The 13,680-nt window shown below is 45.4% G+C and overlaps 1 protein-coding gene across 1 annotated transcript in view; it reads right to left on the bottom strand.

Annotated features, from left to right (window-relative positions):
• Positions 1-13,680, bottom strand: part of LOC126156259 (uncharacterized) — a 60,486-nt gene that overhangs the window by 13,938 nt on the left and 32,868 nt on the right. The window contains exons 2-3 of the mRNA XM_049916297.1: positions 6,906-7,269; positions 6,372-6,806 (exon numbers count right to left, since the gene is read on the bottom strand). Of these exons, the coding sequence (XP_049772254.1) occupies positions 6,372-6,806; positions 6,906-7,250 (780 nt within the window). The 5' untranslated portion in view covers positions 7,251-7,269. The remainder of the gene's footprint in view (positions 1-6,371; positions 6,807-6,905; positions 7,270-13,680) is intronic.

Here is a 13,680-nt window from a genome sequence, read left to right as displayed (position 1 = left end):
GGTTTCCTCAAAAACTCGAGGTGCCTGGAGGCAGGCAACCACTTGACACTTCTACGAGGCCAGTTGTGTGCCTGCAGGCGCCTAGGAGTATTTTGCAGGTTTTCTCTGAACAGGCACATTTTCAAAACAATAAATGTGGTCAGATACCACCGAGGGTTTTGCTGAACTGGAGGGGAGGGAGGTCTTAGAGGGGTGTTTTCCTGTTTTATGCATGCATGTGATCACGTCACAGGAGGGTATGGAACAAATCACTGAAAAAGCATAGAGCAGAGTGAAATTTCGCTGCATCGGATCATATTCAGATTTCGTCGAATGGTTTTGAACGGTCCCTAGTGGTTCCACGCTCTGCACCAGAGGAAAAACTGCGATCACACTGCACCCCCAAGGGGTGATATCATGTTTCATGAGACGGTTTGATGCGGCCTGCCACGAATTCCTTTCCTGTACTAACCTCTTCGTCTCAGAGTAGCACTTCCAACCTACGTCCTCAATTATTTGCTTGACGTATTCCAATCTCTGTCTTCCTCTACAGTTTTTGCCCTCTACAGTTTTTGCCCTCTAAAGCTCCCTCTAGTACCATGGAAGTCATTCCCTCATGTCTTAGCAGATGTCCTATCATCCTGTCCCTTCTCCTTATCAGTGTTTTCCACATATTCCTTTCCTCTCCGATTCTGCGTAGAACCTCCTCATTCCTTACCTTGTCAGTCCACCTAATTTTCAACATTTGTCTATAGCACCACATCTCAAATGCTTCGATTCTCTTCTGTTCCGGTTTTCCCACAGTCCATGTTTCACTACCATACAATGCTGTACTCCAGACGTACATCCCCAGAAATTTCTTCCTCAAATTAAGGCCGGCATTTGACATTAGTAGACTTCTCTTGGCCAGAAATGCCTTTTTTGCCATAGCGAGTCTGCTTTTGGTGTCCTCCTTGCTCCGTCCGTCATTGGTTATTTTGCTGCCTAGGTAGCAGAATTCCTTAACTTCATTGACTTCGTGACCTTCAATCCTAATGTCAAGTTTCTCGCTGTTCTCATTTCTACTACTTCTCATTACCTTCGTCTTTCTCCGATTTACTCTCAAACCATACTGTGTACTCATTAGACTGTTCATTCCGTTCAGCAGATCATTTAATTCTTCTTCACTTTCACTCAGGATAGCAATGTCATCAGCGAACCGTATCATTGATATCCTTTCACCTTGTATTTTAATCCCACTCCTGAACCTTTCTTTTATTTCCATCATTGCTTCCTCGATGTACAGATTGAAGAGTAGGGGCGAAAGGCTACAGCCTTGTCTTACACCCTTCTTAATACGAGCACTTCGTTCTTGATCGTCCACTCTTATTATTCCCTCTTGGTTGTTGTACATATTGTATATGACCCGTCTCTCCCTATAGCTTACCCCTACTTTTTTCAGAATCTCGAACAGCTTGCACCATTTTATATTGTCGAACGCTTTTTCCAGGTCGACAAATCCTATGAATGTGTCTTGATTTTTCTTTAGCCTTGCTTCCATTATTAGCCGTAACGTCAGAATTGCCTCTCTCGTCCCTTTACTTTTCCTAAAGCCAAACTGATCGTCACCTAGCGCATTCTCTATTTTCTTTTCCATTCTTCTATATATTATTCTTGTAAGCAGCTTCGATGCATGAGCTGTTAAGCTGATTGTGCGATAATTCTCGCACTTGTCAGCTCTTGCCGTCTTCGGAATTGTGTGGATGATGCTTTTTCGAAAGTCTGATGGTATATCGCTAGACTCATATATTCTACACACCAACGTGAATAGTCGTTTTGTTGCCACTTCCCCCAATTATTTTAGAAATTCTGATGGAATGTTATCTATCCCTTCTGCCTTATTTGACCGTAAATCCTCCAAAGCTCTTTTAAATTCCGATTCTAATACTGGATCCCCTATCTCTTCTAAATCGACTCCTGTTTCTTCTTCTATCACATCAGAGAAATCTTCACCATCATAGAGGCTTTCAATGTATTCTTTCCACCTATCTGCTCTCTCCTCTGCATTTAACTGTGGAATTCCCGTTGCACTCTTAATGTTACCACTGTTGCTTTTAATGTCACCAAAGGTTGTTTTGACTTTCCTGTATGCTGAGTCTGTCCTTCCGACAATCATATCTTTTTCGATGTCTTCACATTTTTCCTGCAGCCATTTCGTCTTAGCTTCCCTGCACTTCCTATTTATTTCATTCCTCAACGACTTGTATTTCTGTATTCCTGATTTTCTCGGAACATGTTTGTCCTTCCTCCTTTCATCAATCAACTGAAGTATTTCTTCTGTTACCCATGGTTTCTTCGCAGCTACCTTCTTTGTACCTATGTTTTCCTTCCCAACTTCTGTGATGGCCCTTTTTAGAGATGTCCATTCCTCTTCAACTGTACTGCCTACTGTGCTATTCCTTATTGCTGTATCTATAGCGTTAGAGAACTTCAAACGTATCTCGTCATTCCTTAGTACTTCCGTATCCCACTTCTTTGCGTATTGATTCTTCCTGACTAATGCCTTGAACTTCAGCCTACTCTTCATCACTCTTATATTGTGATCAGAGTCTATATCTGCTCCTGGGTACGCCTTACAATCCAGTATCTTGTCTGACCATGATGTAATCTAATTGAAATCTTCCCGTATCTCCCGGCCTTTTCCAAGTATACCTCCTCCTCTTGTGATTCTTGAACAGGGTATTCGCTATTACTAGCTGAAACTTGTTACAGAACTCAATTAGTCTTTCTCCTCTTTCATTCCTTGTCCCAAGCCCATATTCTCCTGTAACCTTTTCTTCTACTCCTTCCCCTACAACAGCATTCCAGTCACCCATGACTATTAGATTTTCGTCCCCCTACTGCATTACCCTTTCAATATCCTCATACACTTTCTCTACCTGTTCATCTTCAGCTTGCGACGTCGGCATGTATAACTGAACTATCGTTGTCGGTGTTGGTCTGCTGTCGATTCTGATTAGAACAACCCGGTCACTGAACTGTTCACAGAAACACACCCTCTGCCCTACCTTCCTATTCATAACGAATCCTACACCTGTTATACCATTTTCTGCTGCTGTTGATATTACCCGATACTCATTTGACCAGAAATCCTTGTCTTCCTTCCACTTCACTTCACTGACCCCTACTATATCTAGATTGAGCCTTTGCATTTCCCTTTTCAGATTTTCTAGTTTCCCTACCACGTTCAAGCTTCTGACATTCCACGCCCCGACTCGTAGAACGTTATCCTTTCGTAGATTATTCAATTTTTTTCTCATGGTAAAACGTAACGTTTATCCACAGGACATGTGGCCTGTAATTGAAGAAGTGTCATGATGATCTCTCCATTGGCAAAAGATTCCGGAATAGTCCCCCATTCGGATCTCCGCGAGGGGTCTGCCAAGGGGGAGAAAGACAGAGATTGGAATACGTCAAGGAAATAATTGAGGACGTAGGTTGCAAGTAGCACTGAGATGAAGAGGTTAGCACAGGAAAGGAATTCGTGGCGGGCCGCATCAAACCAGTCAGTAGACTGATGACCAATTCCGGAATCTTTTGCCAATGGAGAGATCATCATGACACTTCTTCAATTACAGGCCACATGTCCTGTGGATACACGTTACGTCAGTCAGTAGACTGATGACCATATACGTTATCTCGCATTTGTAGCTACTTCTCTCACAGAATTAATGACAAAAATTCGGAAATTCAGGGTCGCCACCAGCCCAAGCCCTTCCTAACCATTTAAAAAAAACGGAGCTGGAAAATTATTAGTTTAATTACGTTAATAACTTCATTACAAGTATGCACTCCATGTCGTGCATGAAGCAACTTGATTAATTCAGGATTGGAAATCGGAGTAAGTGGGTAAGAACAACAATACAGAATTTATCTTTCACGTAGATTATTAATTATATCTAAGTATTTGGTTGCACATCCTAACTACACATAACTGGTGCCTGACTAGAAATATTTAAGTAAGAATTGCGTGCGAATGTATCAGAGCACAATTTAATTACAGCAAGAAGAAACACAGAAAACGAGGGAGGGAGACAATGATACTATCATCTGCTTTTCATTCATACCATAAAAATATCTCAGTGAGGTTCGCATTACGATTCTACGCATGCAGTATTCTGGACAGAGGTTTAACCAATGCGCGAGGTTGTGCGATAATTATTCAACATACTAACTGCGTCTGCTGCTTGCAGACGGTCGAACTAGAGCACGTGGTGCATTCCGAATCAAACTGTTGCGCTGCTTTGTAGAAAGCGCACGGAAGAACAGATATTCTTGCAGAAATTATAGCTCATTAAACAAGCAGTTAAAATAAAGCGTATTGCGCTGCCGTGGTGGGCCAGAAGGGGCATTGATTAGCAAACACGTGGCACAAAATCGGTACACAAAGACAAAAGCAACTTCCACAAAAAATAAGATTAAAAATCCTACTCGCTTCGATACAGTATTACACTCACGTACGGTTGAAGTGATCCTAACCAGCTTTTCCTAATCAGATTTACCGTTTGAAATTCTACTTCATCGTTGTTAAAAATGAACAAAGTAACTTCCGCACTTTTAACTCAAACACCCAAAAATCGCCTATTTAAAGCAATATAATCATGGCACATTCGGAAAATAACTTTACACGCTTCAGTTAAGCTGAAGTATTTCAACAGTTAAACATAACGAAGTCCTAATTCAACCTGCTTCCCATCACCTGAAACCCCCCTTAAGAGCTACGATCCGTACTCACCAATCATTCACCGAAGTGTGCCCCTTTCTCTTTCGAGATTACCTAGCTCCCCGTGCAGCGGAAGCTACCAGAGGGGTAGCCCTCCGTCACCAACCTCACACACAAAAAACAACCTTCGACACAGCCTTCGACTAAGATGGGTAAACCTCTCTGTTCCCAGCAGACGATGACCAACTCAGCGTTTCCCGCAAAACAAAACCGAAACCCCACATTAAAACACACATATATTATTCAATAGGCCGTATTTGAGTGCTCAGTCTTTCTGGAAGATTTCATGAACTGAGCTAAAATCAGGTAGTGAAGTGAGTAAGTTGTACCGAATTCGACAAGCGTCTTATGAAACGACTCCATAGAGACGTTTCAGACTGCTGTTCCGAAATGTCTATCAAGTCAGATGGATCGCACAGGAGACGTCAAGAGTGCCAAAGGCAGTCTACAACGTCGTCCTTCTGTTTATTGCGCAGCAAACTGTCATTTTCTACCCTGAAATGAATGAGCGTGAACACCCCAAGGAAAGGCGTTGTTTCAGTGACGCCCTTTATGCCATGCCACCCCCTAGAGGCCCTTTCGTGTCGAGTCTGAGCGGCGGTATGTCTCGGCCACTCATAAGGAAACCGCATGATTTCAACTCTGGACATCGCGATCCACCGCAGGGGCGAAAAAGTAAGGGTTGAAATGTTGGTAAGAGAAGCTGTGACCAACTTCCCATCTAGTAACACGTTCCCGGTGGCACTTGGCAGTATTCTGGCGAAATTTGGTGCCAAGATCACATCATTAAGTCAACTTATACCTGAAATGAACTACTGAACTCTAGCCTTTTTTCCGTAAATGTCGAAACCTTGGCGTTTGAAGTATCACCGAGCCGGACGGTGACGCTGCAGGGCGCCACGCTTTTGCACCAGTAGCCGGCCGTTGTGGCCGAGCGGTTCTAGGACCTTCGGTCTGGAACCGCGTGACCACTACGGTCGCAGGTTGGAATCCTGCGTCGGGCATGGCTGTGTGTGATGTCTTTAGGTCAGTTAGGTTTAAGTAGTTCTAATTCAATGGGACTGATGACCTCAGATGTTAAGTCCCATAGTGTTCAGACCCATTTGAACCATTTTTTGCACCAGTACAGAGGAAGGTTATCAACGGGTACCTTTGAGTCAAATTATATGCTTAAGCGTTGGAATGGGAGACATTTACGGGGTTTCGAAAAGTGATCTTGTAATTTTGACGGACAGTGTATATTTGCAATGTGGGATTTTCACTGTGCAGCGGAGTGTGCGCTGATATGAAACTTCCTGGCAGATTGTGCTCTGCCAACTGAGCTACCCAAGCACGACTCGCGCCCCGTCCTCACAGGCAAAGGTCCTGAGTTCGAGTCTCGGTCAGGCACACAGCTTTAATCTGCCAGGAAGTTTCAGTGTATATCTGACTTTCTGTAATGTGGGCGGTATCTCATAACCTCACTTTTGTTGTTCGCTACTGGTCTAAGAAGACTGACGTTCTGTTGGTGTTTTCGCTCGTGTGAACACGGCTCCACTAGATGGTGAGGTTGCATACCGTCCTGTTGACGTTTAGTCATTGTGTTACCGTCCCGCTAAGCTAGAAGAGTAGGCAGTGCGGTACCACTTGCCTGGAAGTCGAGTAGCCGGACGTCGGTGGGCTGCTGGCCCGAGTAGAGGAAGAGGAAGTTGTTCTTCCAGAGGTCGCCGTGCAGCAACACCTGCAGAGCCGGCGGGCCGCCGCCGTCCAGCTGCCTGAGGCGGCCCACGATGCGCTCGGCCGCCGCCTCGTACCTGTCGGCCAGGGCGCCCCGTCCGCTGGCGGCGAGGGCGGCGGAGAGGGCGAGCGCGTGACGCGGCACGATGCTGGCCAACTGGTCGCACGCGTCGCGGCTCGTCAGCGGCGACCGCGAGAGCAGCGGGTCCGTCCGCAGCGAGGGCGAGTCCTCCAGCAGGCGCGCGGAGGCGGCGTGGAGGCGCGCCAGAGCGCGCAGGCCCAGCGAGCAGTGCGCGCGGTCCAGTCCCGCGCCGGGTGGCGGCGTGCGGAAGCCGCTGACGCACAAGTCCTCCAGCAGCAGCCAGGCGGGCCGGCCGTCGCGCCCGGTCGCCGCCCCCAGGGTGCGCGGCGCCAGCGGCCGCCACTCGCCGCCGCCGCCCCCCTCCGCCGCCCGCAGAGCCTGCTCGGCCCGCGGCAACAGCTCCCGGTAGACGCGCGCCTCGCGCACGAACACCTGCGCCTCCTCGGCCAGGTCGGCCATGGGCCCCGCACCCAGCCCCACCTTGAGCACCAGACTGCGCGCCTCCGCCACGCCGCCGCCGGCCACCCGCACCTCGCACGACAGCCGCAGCAGCGAGCTCATGAAGTTGGCCCCCGCCTTCACCGCCGGCTCCACCCTCACGCACGATACCTCTGCTACCTGCTTGCCCTCCGCTTCACTGAGCGCTTCCTTTACGAATTTCTCGTCCACCCAGGCCGGCGTGACCACAGCGTTCTTTTCTGATGAAGACATGATGATTCGTCACGAATACCTAAAACACAAGAAGGGAGATGGTTGGCTAGCTATTTCCCACGTTCCGTGCATCGTAACTACCATCTCTCAGTGAGATGTGGAATGATTACGTTTGGCAGTTATAATGTACATCCTCAGTATGTTAACACTTTCACCATTTGCGTGATTTAATAATTTTTTGAAACTTAAGCGGAATGAAATAGCGCTCTGGTTACATAACTTTAAATGACAATCACTCTTGACTGCAATTCTTTTTATTAGAAGTTAAAAATGACGTGTCAGTGGTAACCCATTTCGATCATATGCAGATCATCTTCAGATCATGTCTCTGGAACGCAAAATAGTAGTCCTCCTTACAGGGTAACAGTTATCAAAAATGTTCAAATGTGTGTGAAATTTTATGGGACTTAACTGCTAAGGTCATCAGTCCCTAAGCTTACACACTACTTAACCTAAATTATCCTAAGGACAAACACACACACCCATGCCCAAAGGAGGACTCGAACCTCCGCCGGGACCAGCCGCATAGTCCATGACTGCAGCGCCCCAGACCGCTCGGCTAATCCCGCGGGGCTAAAAGTTGTCAAATTTATACAATGCATCTACTCACCAGGGGACGTCATGACGGATATATTTCAGACTTTGTTCACCCTTAGTTGGTCATTAAAACAACATAATGTGCAAGTAGTAAAGGGCACTACTGCGGCAATTCCGAGAAAATCGCAGGGAAGGTTCATATGTCTGTGGTGTATCTATGCGTAGGCTACAGACATTAATGGTGGTCTAGTGGTGCCGACAGGGTAGCTCAGAGTGTTCGGTCAGAGGGTTAGCAGCCCTCTGTAACAAAAAAAAAAAACCAGAGTCAATGCAATGACGACTGACTTGAACAAACGTCATGGGACGTCCACCCCGAGCACATAAAACGATCCATCACGAGCAAACTGAGATCAAACAAAATAAAAGAAAGTGGTTAGCGTTCGAGCTTCCGAAGACGAACATATGTAAGGCGGTGGGTCGACTCCAGCTAAAAACTTAATTTTTGTAATATAAGTGTAAGTTCTGTGACTGCACCTACACTAATACTTCTTGCTACTTTAGCAACGCCGCGCGGGATTAGCCGAGCGGTCTGGGCGCTGCAGTCATGGACTGTGCGGTTGGTCCCGGCGGAGGTTCGAGTCCTCCCTCGGGCATGGGTGCGTGTGTTTGTCCTTAGGATAATTTAGGTTACGTAGTGTGTAAGCTTAAGGACTGATGACCTTAGTAGTTAAGTCCCTTCCGATTTCACACACATTTGAACATTTTGCTTAAGCAGCGTCTCACCACTACGCAGGTTAACTGCCAAATGGGGCCTGCCTCTGTGTCTGCTGCTTGAAGCGTCGATGTGCTAACTAGTTCCGGGTACATTACCAGAGTGAATGTATAATGGATTTCGCAAATCACGACAGGCATACGTTTTCAGGAAAACTAAGTATGTCTTCATTTATTTATCGATAGTTATAAATATGTTTGTCCTAATACTAAAAATAGCAAGTAGTCAAAAACATGAAATTGACTAAAACTTTACGCAAATACATGTGTTTTTTTAATTATACTGCATCTCAAACGTCATAAATTAAATGATATGGCCAATGACGAAACAAATATAGATTAAAAATTAAGACTAAGCGGGACGTGCACTGTCACCTCTTACACGTTTGTCTAACATACCTCGAAGATAACCACTCGACCACCGTGAACTCTAACGTGCAGCACGTACGCACAGATACATCAATTACATAAAAGACATATAAAACTTCTCTTGCGGTTTTCTCGGAATTGTCGAAGTAGTTCACCTTATCAGATTATTTTGTTTTGATGGCGTTCTAATTGTACAAAGTTTGAAATAAATCTGTCGTGGCCTCCCCATTCCAATAAAATATGGAGACAAGAACATAGTAGGATATAGAGGGCTTTCTCACCTTAGTTGTCGACCAGAGACGATGAGCGGAACGCTGACGTGTGCCGCAAGTACACCTCCGGCAACTGATAAGCAGCACCAAAACGCTACGCGTTATAAAACGGAAGCTCCGCCCCTGGCCTTCTAGATAATGTAATCGGGAACCAATAGCTTAACATAAGATCGTAACGTATGTGAAAACTTAAAACATCAATCGATATGCAAATAGAATAGTAATTATTCTTACGGCAAACTTACGTTTCTGTAATCTTTCATATTGTTCTTCTTTTCTATCTAGATTGATATTTACGTTTTGACGTATGCTGCCATTGTACGTTAAGCGCTATTGGCTCCCGATGAGATCATTCAACAGGTGAGGGGCGGAGCTTCCCCTTCATAACGCGTAGCTCTTTTTTTACTTTTCTCTCCTTTTTTGACGCTATTCAGCAATTGCCTGAGGAAGGGCTCTATTTAAGCACGACTCCCGCTGTTCGAACAGTTTAAGTCACACTTCGAGAAATCTCGGGTTCTTTTCGATCTTTTGACCGGCCTGCCATCTAGTGGGTTTTGTTGGTATTATCACAACGATCTGTCTTAACGTTTTTAATCTTCTTTAAAAACGAAAAATAACTGAAACACTGACTGAAATATCTTCTAGGGTGCAGGCCATCCGTAACAACCGCAGCTAATAAATAATATCTTTCCTTAAAATGCAGCATAAATGTTTATACATTCATACGTACCAAATACTGTATGGGAACTCGTAAATTTGATCAAACACAATAGGAGTCTATGCATTGGTAGGATTCAATGCTATTTTCTCCACTGTTTCACCCAGTCTCCAGTTATGAAGAGTCATAGCTTACTGTTGTGTCTAGTTCGTAGTATTCCTGCGTATTCCTTGCACACCCGCCGAGCGAGTCAAAAGTCATGTGATTGTTCGAACAAGCTCGATACTGTATCGAATGCAGCGGCGTATCACGAGGCTATTCGAACGCGATATCGTTTGCACAGCCCTAGCCGGAGGTATCTGGCGACATTTGTCAGCGCACCGCTTGTCATCTATGCTCACCATACTCACCACATAATGGTACATAGCTCCTTCTCTTTTATTATGATCGCGCATCCATGATATATTCTGTACATTGACTGCATAACTTTGGCGTCTGTTAACCTCTAAGGAGAATTAAATTTTTGCACTGCAGAGACATAATCTGACAATGATCCAGATCTGATCGAAACCGTCTACCATTGGCACGTGATTTTAATTTGACAAAATGGCAATCAGAATTGATTATTATATTAGATTTAGATGATTACCTTAAGTTTTTTTTCAAACTTCCTAGATATTACACAATGAATTTTTGTCCCAATTTTTCTAGCCGGACGAAGAGTTAGAAATGGGCAGATGGGGTATCAAACTATACAGCGTGAGATATAGTTTTGCAAAGTTTTGCAAAACTGCTTGGAAGTAATTAGGGTAATTCGGAAAAACTTAATGAGTGACTTGAGTAAAAATATAAATATTTCACAAACATCAGCTGGTAACAATCTAAATGAAGTATCAAGAAGTTCATTTCTTCAAAGGGAAGTTATTTTCGCATCAGACATTTCACTGGTATGATATTGTCAATAAAAAATTTTGGAACTACAAGCTTTGAAGAAAAAGGTCAATTATTCTGTGACACCATTTGCTTAAAAGTAAGAAATAAAACAAATTAGAGAATCATTTGATGCGTCTTTGAAGGATGCTCGAAACCCTGTACAGAAAATGAGGTGTCCATTGGGAATTTAAAGTTCAATGTTTTAAGTCGGAACCTCAGAATTTTAAAGAGTGGCAGAGGATATTTGTTTGGTGGATTATATAGACCGTGTAGTCTCATTTACTGTTCATAATTTCGAGCATCATACAAAGCAGCATCAAGAAGAAGATGAAGAAGAAGAAGAAGAAGAAGAAGAAGAACTCCGTCCGAACAGGCCTTGGAAGGCAAAACGGTACCGACCGGCCTCCGTGTCATCCTCAGCCCACAGGCGTCACTGGATGCGAATTCCTTTAATTTTTTTACATATGTAAGGTTAGTGGGAAAGAGTTGCGTGAAAATCGACAGGTGACGGAATCGAATTCCTGTCGGCCCATGGAAATTTTCGCTCTTCTATTAATCTAGCCTTTACCTCTCAATTACACGTGGTTCGGATTCCACGTTAAACTGCCTGTGCTAGATCAGGGATCGGCAAGTCGTCTAAGTCTTGTCCAATTGAAACACTTGCTAGACGCATTCAGCTACACGCACTATTAAATATGTTTAAACACACACACACACACACACACACACATTATATTGCTACACATTCGGTAGTTGTGCTATCTTGTAGAACGAGATTTAAAGCATATATGATTTCACTAAAACTATTTTTAGTTGTTAATCGCATATATAGGGTGTTCCGTAGATAGTGACCAGGCCAAATACCTCACGAAATAAGCATCAAATGAAGAAACTTCAAAGAACGAAACTCGTCTAGCGTGAAGGAGGAAACCAGATGGCGCTATAGTTGCGCGGTCGCGCGGTTCCAGACTGAAGCGTCTAGAACCTCTCGGCCACAACGACCGGTTGGGTGTAGTACTTGAGTGTTGTTTCACTGAGCAGGTCCATTGTATCCGTAAATACCAATATGCCACATACATTCACCCATGCAGAACATGCAGACATGTTGTTTGTGTACAAATACTGTAAACGCAGTACCCGTGCAGCTGTGACAGAAGACCACAGACGTTTCTCTGATCGATGAACCCCCTGTGCCAGGGTATATCCCAAGTTTTTCAGCATTATATCAATCCAGAACACTACCCAGTGCACACGCAACATCAGAACGTGAAGCTGACCGGTCAGCCGAGGAAAGAGAAGACATTATTGCACTGGTACAACAAAATGATTCAAATGGGTCTGAGCACTATGGGACTTAACATCTATGGTCATCAGTCCCCTAGAACTTAGAACTACTTAAACCTAACTAACCTAAGGACGTCACACAACACCCAGTCATCACGCACTGGTACAACAGAGACTCGCCACCGACACACGGCGCATTGGCGTCAGCTCGATATGCCACAAACACGACTGTGGCGTACGTTAATTCCGAGGGCTTGCACCCGTTCTATGTGCAACCTATGCAACATCTGCATGCAGGTGACTCTGTAAGAAGACAACAATTTTGCGAACGATTGGCTGTACAAAGGGGCGTCGTGCAGTACACTTTATTTACAGATGTGGTTACATTTATATGCAATGGTATCATGAACACCAGCATTGTTCATAGAGGGGCGATGGAGAATCCACATAACACCAGGCAATCAACATGTCAAATAAGGTTCTCAGTGAACGTCTGGTGTGATTTGATTGGTACCCTGGTGTTATCAGGTGACGTTATGACGTGGTAGAATACTAGGGCGACTGGAGGCTGTTCAAACACAGCAGGTCGTAGCACGGGCCCTTCGTGTGCCACAAAGTGTGATCTCAAGATTATGGCAACGATTCCAGCAGACAATAAACGTGTCCAGGCGCTACAGTACGGGGCATCCGCAGTGTGCAACAGCACAAGATCACCGATATCTCACCATCAGTGCCCGGAAACGGCCACGGAGTACTGCAGGTAGCCTTGCCCGGGACCTTACTGCAGCCACTGGAACAGTTGTCTCCAGACACACAGTCTACAGACGTCTGAACAGACATGGTTTATTCGCCCGGAGACCTGCAAGGTGCATTCCACTGACCCCTTGTCACAGGAGAGCCCGTAAAGCTTGGTGTCAAGAACACAGTACATGCTCATTGAAACAGGGGTCCCAGGTTATGTTCACGGACGAGTCCAGGTATCGTCTGAACAGTGATTCTCGTCAGGTTTTCATCTGGCGTGAACCAGAAACCAGATATCAGCCCCTTAATGTACTAGAAAGGGACCTGTATGGAGGTCATGGTTTAATGGTGTGGGGTGGCATTATGATTGGTGCACGTACACACTTGCATGTCTTTGACAGAGGAACTGTAACAGGTCAGGTGTACCGGGACGTCATTTTGTACCAGTATGTCCGCCTTTTCAAGGGTGCGGTGGGTCCCACCTTTCTCCTGATGGATGATAACGCACGGCCCCACCGAGCTGCCATCGTGGAGGAGTACCTTGAAACAGAAGATATCAGATGAATGAAGTGGGTTGCCTGTTCTCCAGACCTAAACCCCATCGAGCACGTCTAGGATGCTCTCGGTCGACGTATCGCTGCACGTCTTCAAACCTCTAGGACATTTCAGGAGCTCAGACATGCACTGGTGCCAGAATGGGAGGCTATACCCTAGCAGCTGCTCGACCACCTGATCCAGAGTATGCCAACCCGTTGGACGACCTGTGTACTTGTGCATGGTGATCTTATCCCATAGTGATGTCGGGGTACATGCGCAGGAAGCAGTGGCGTTTTGTAGTACATGTGTTCCAGGACGGCTTTCTCAA

Source organism: Schistocerca cancellata, chromosome 2, assembly GCF_023864275.1.
Source record: "Schistocerca cancellata isolate TAMUIC-IGC-003103 chromosome 2, iqSchCanc2.1, whole genome shotgun sequence".
Lineage (NCBI taxonomy): Eukaryota > Metazoa > Arthropoda > Insecta > Orthoptera > Acrididae > Schistocerca > Schistocerca cancellata.
This window is presented reverse-complemented; position numbering and strand designations above follow the sequence as displayed.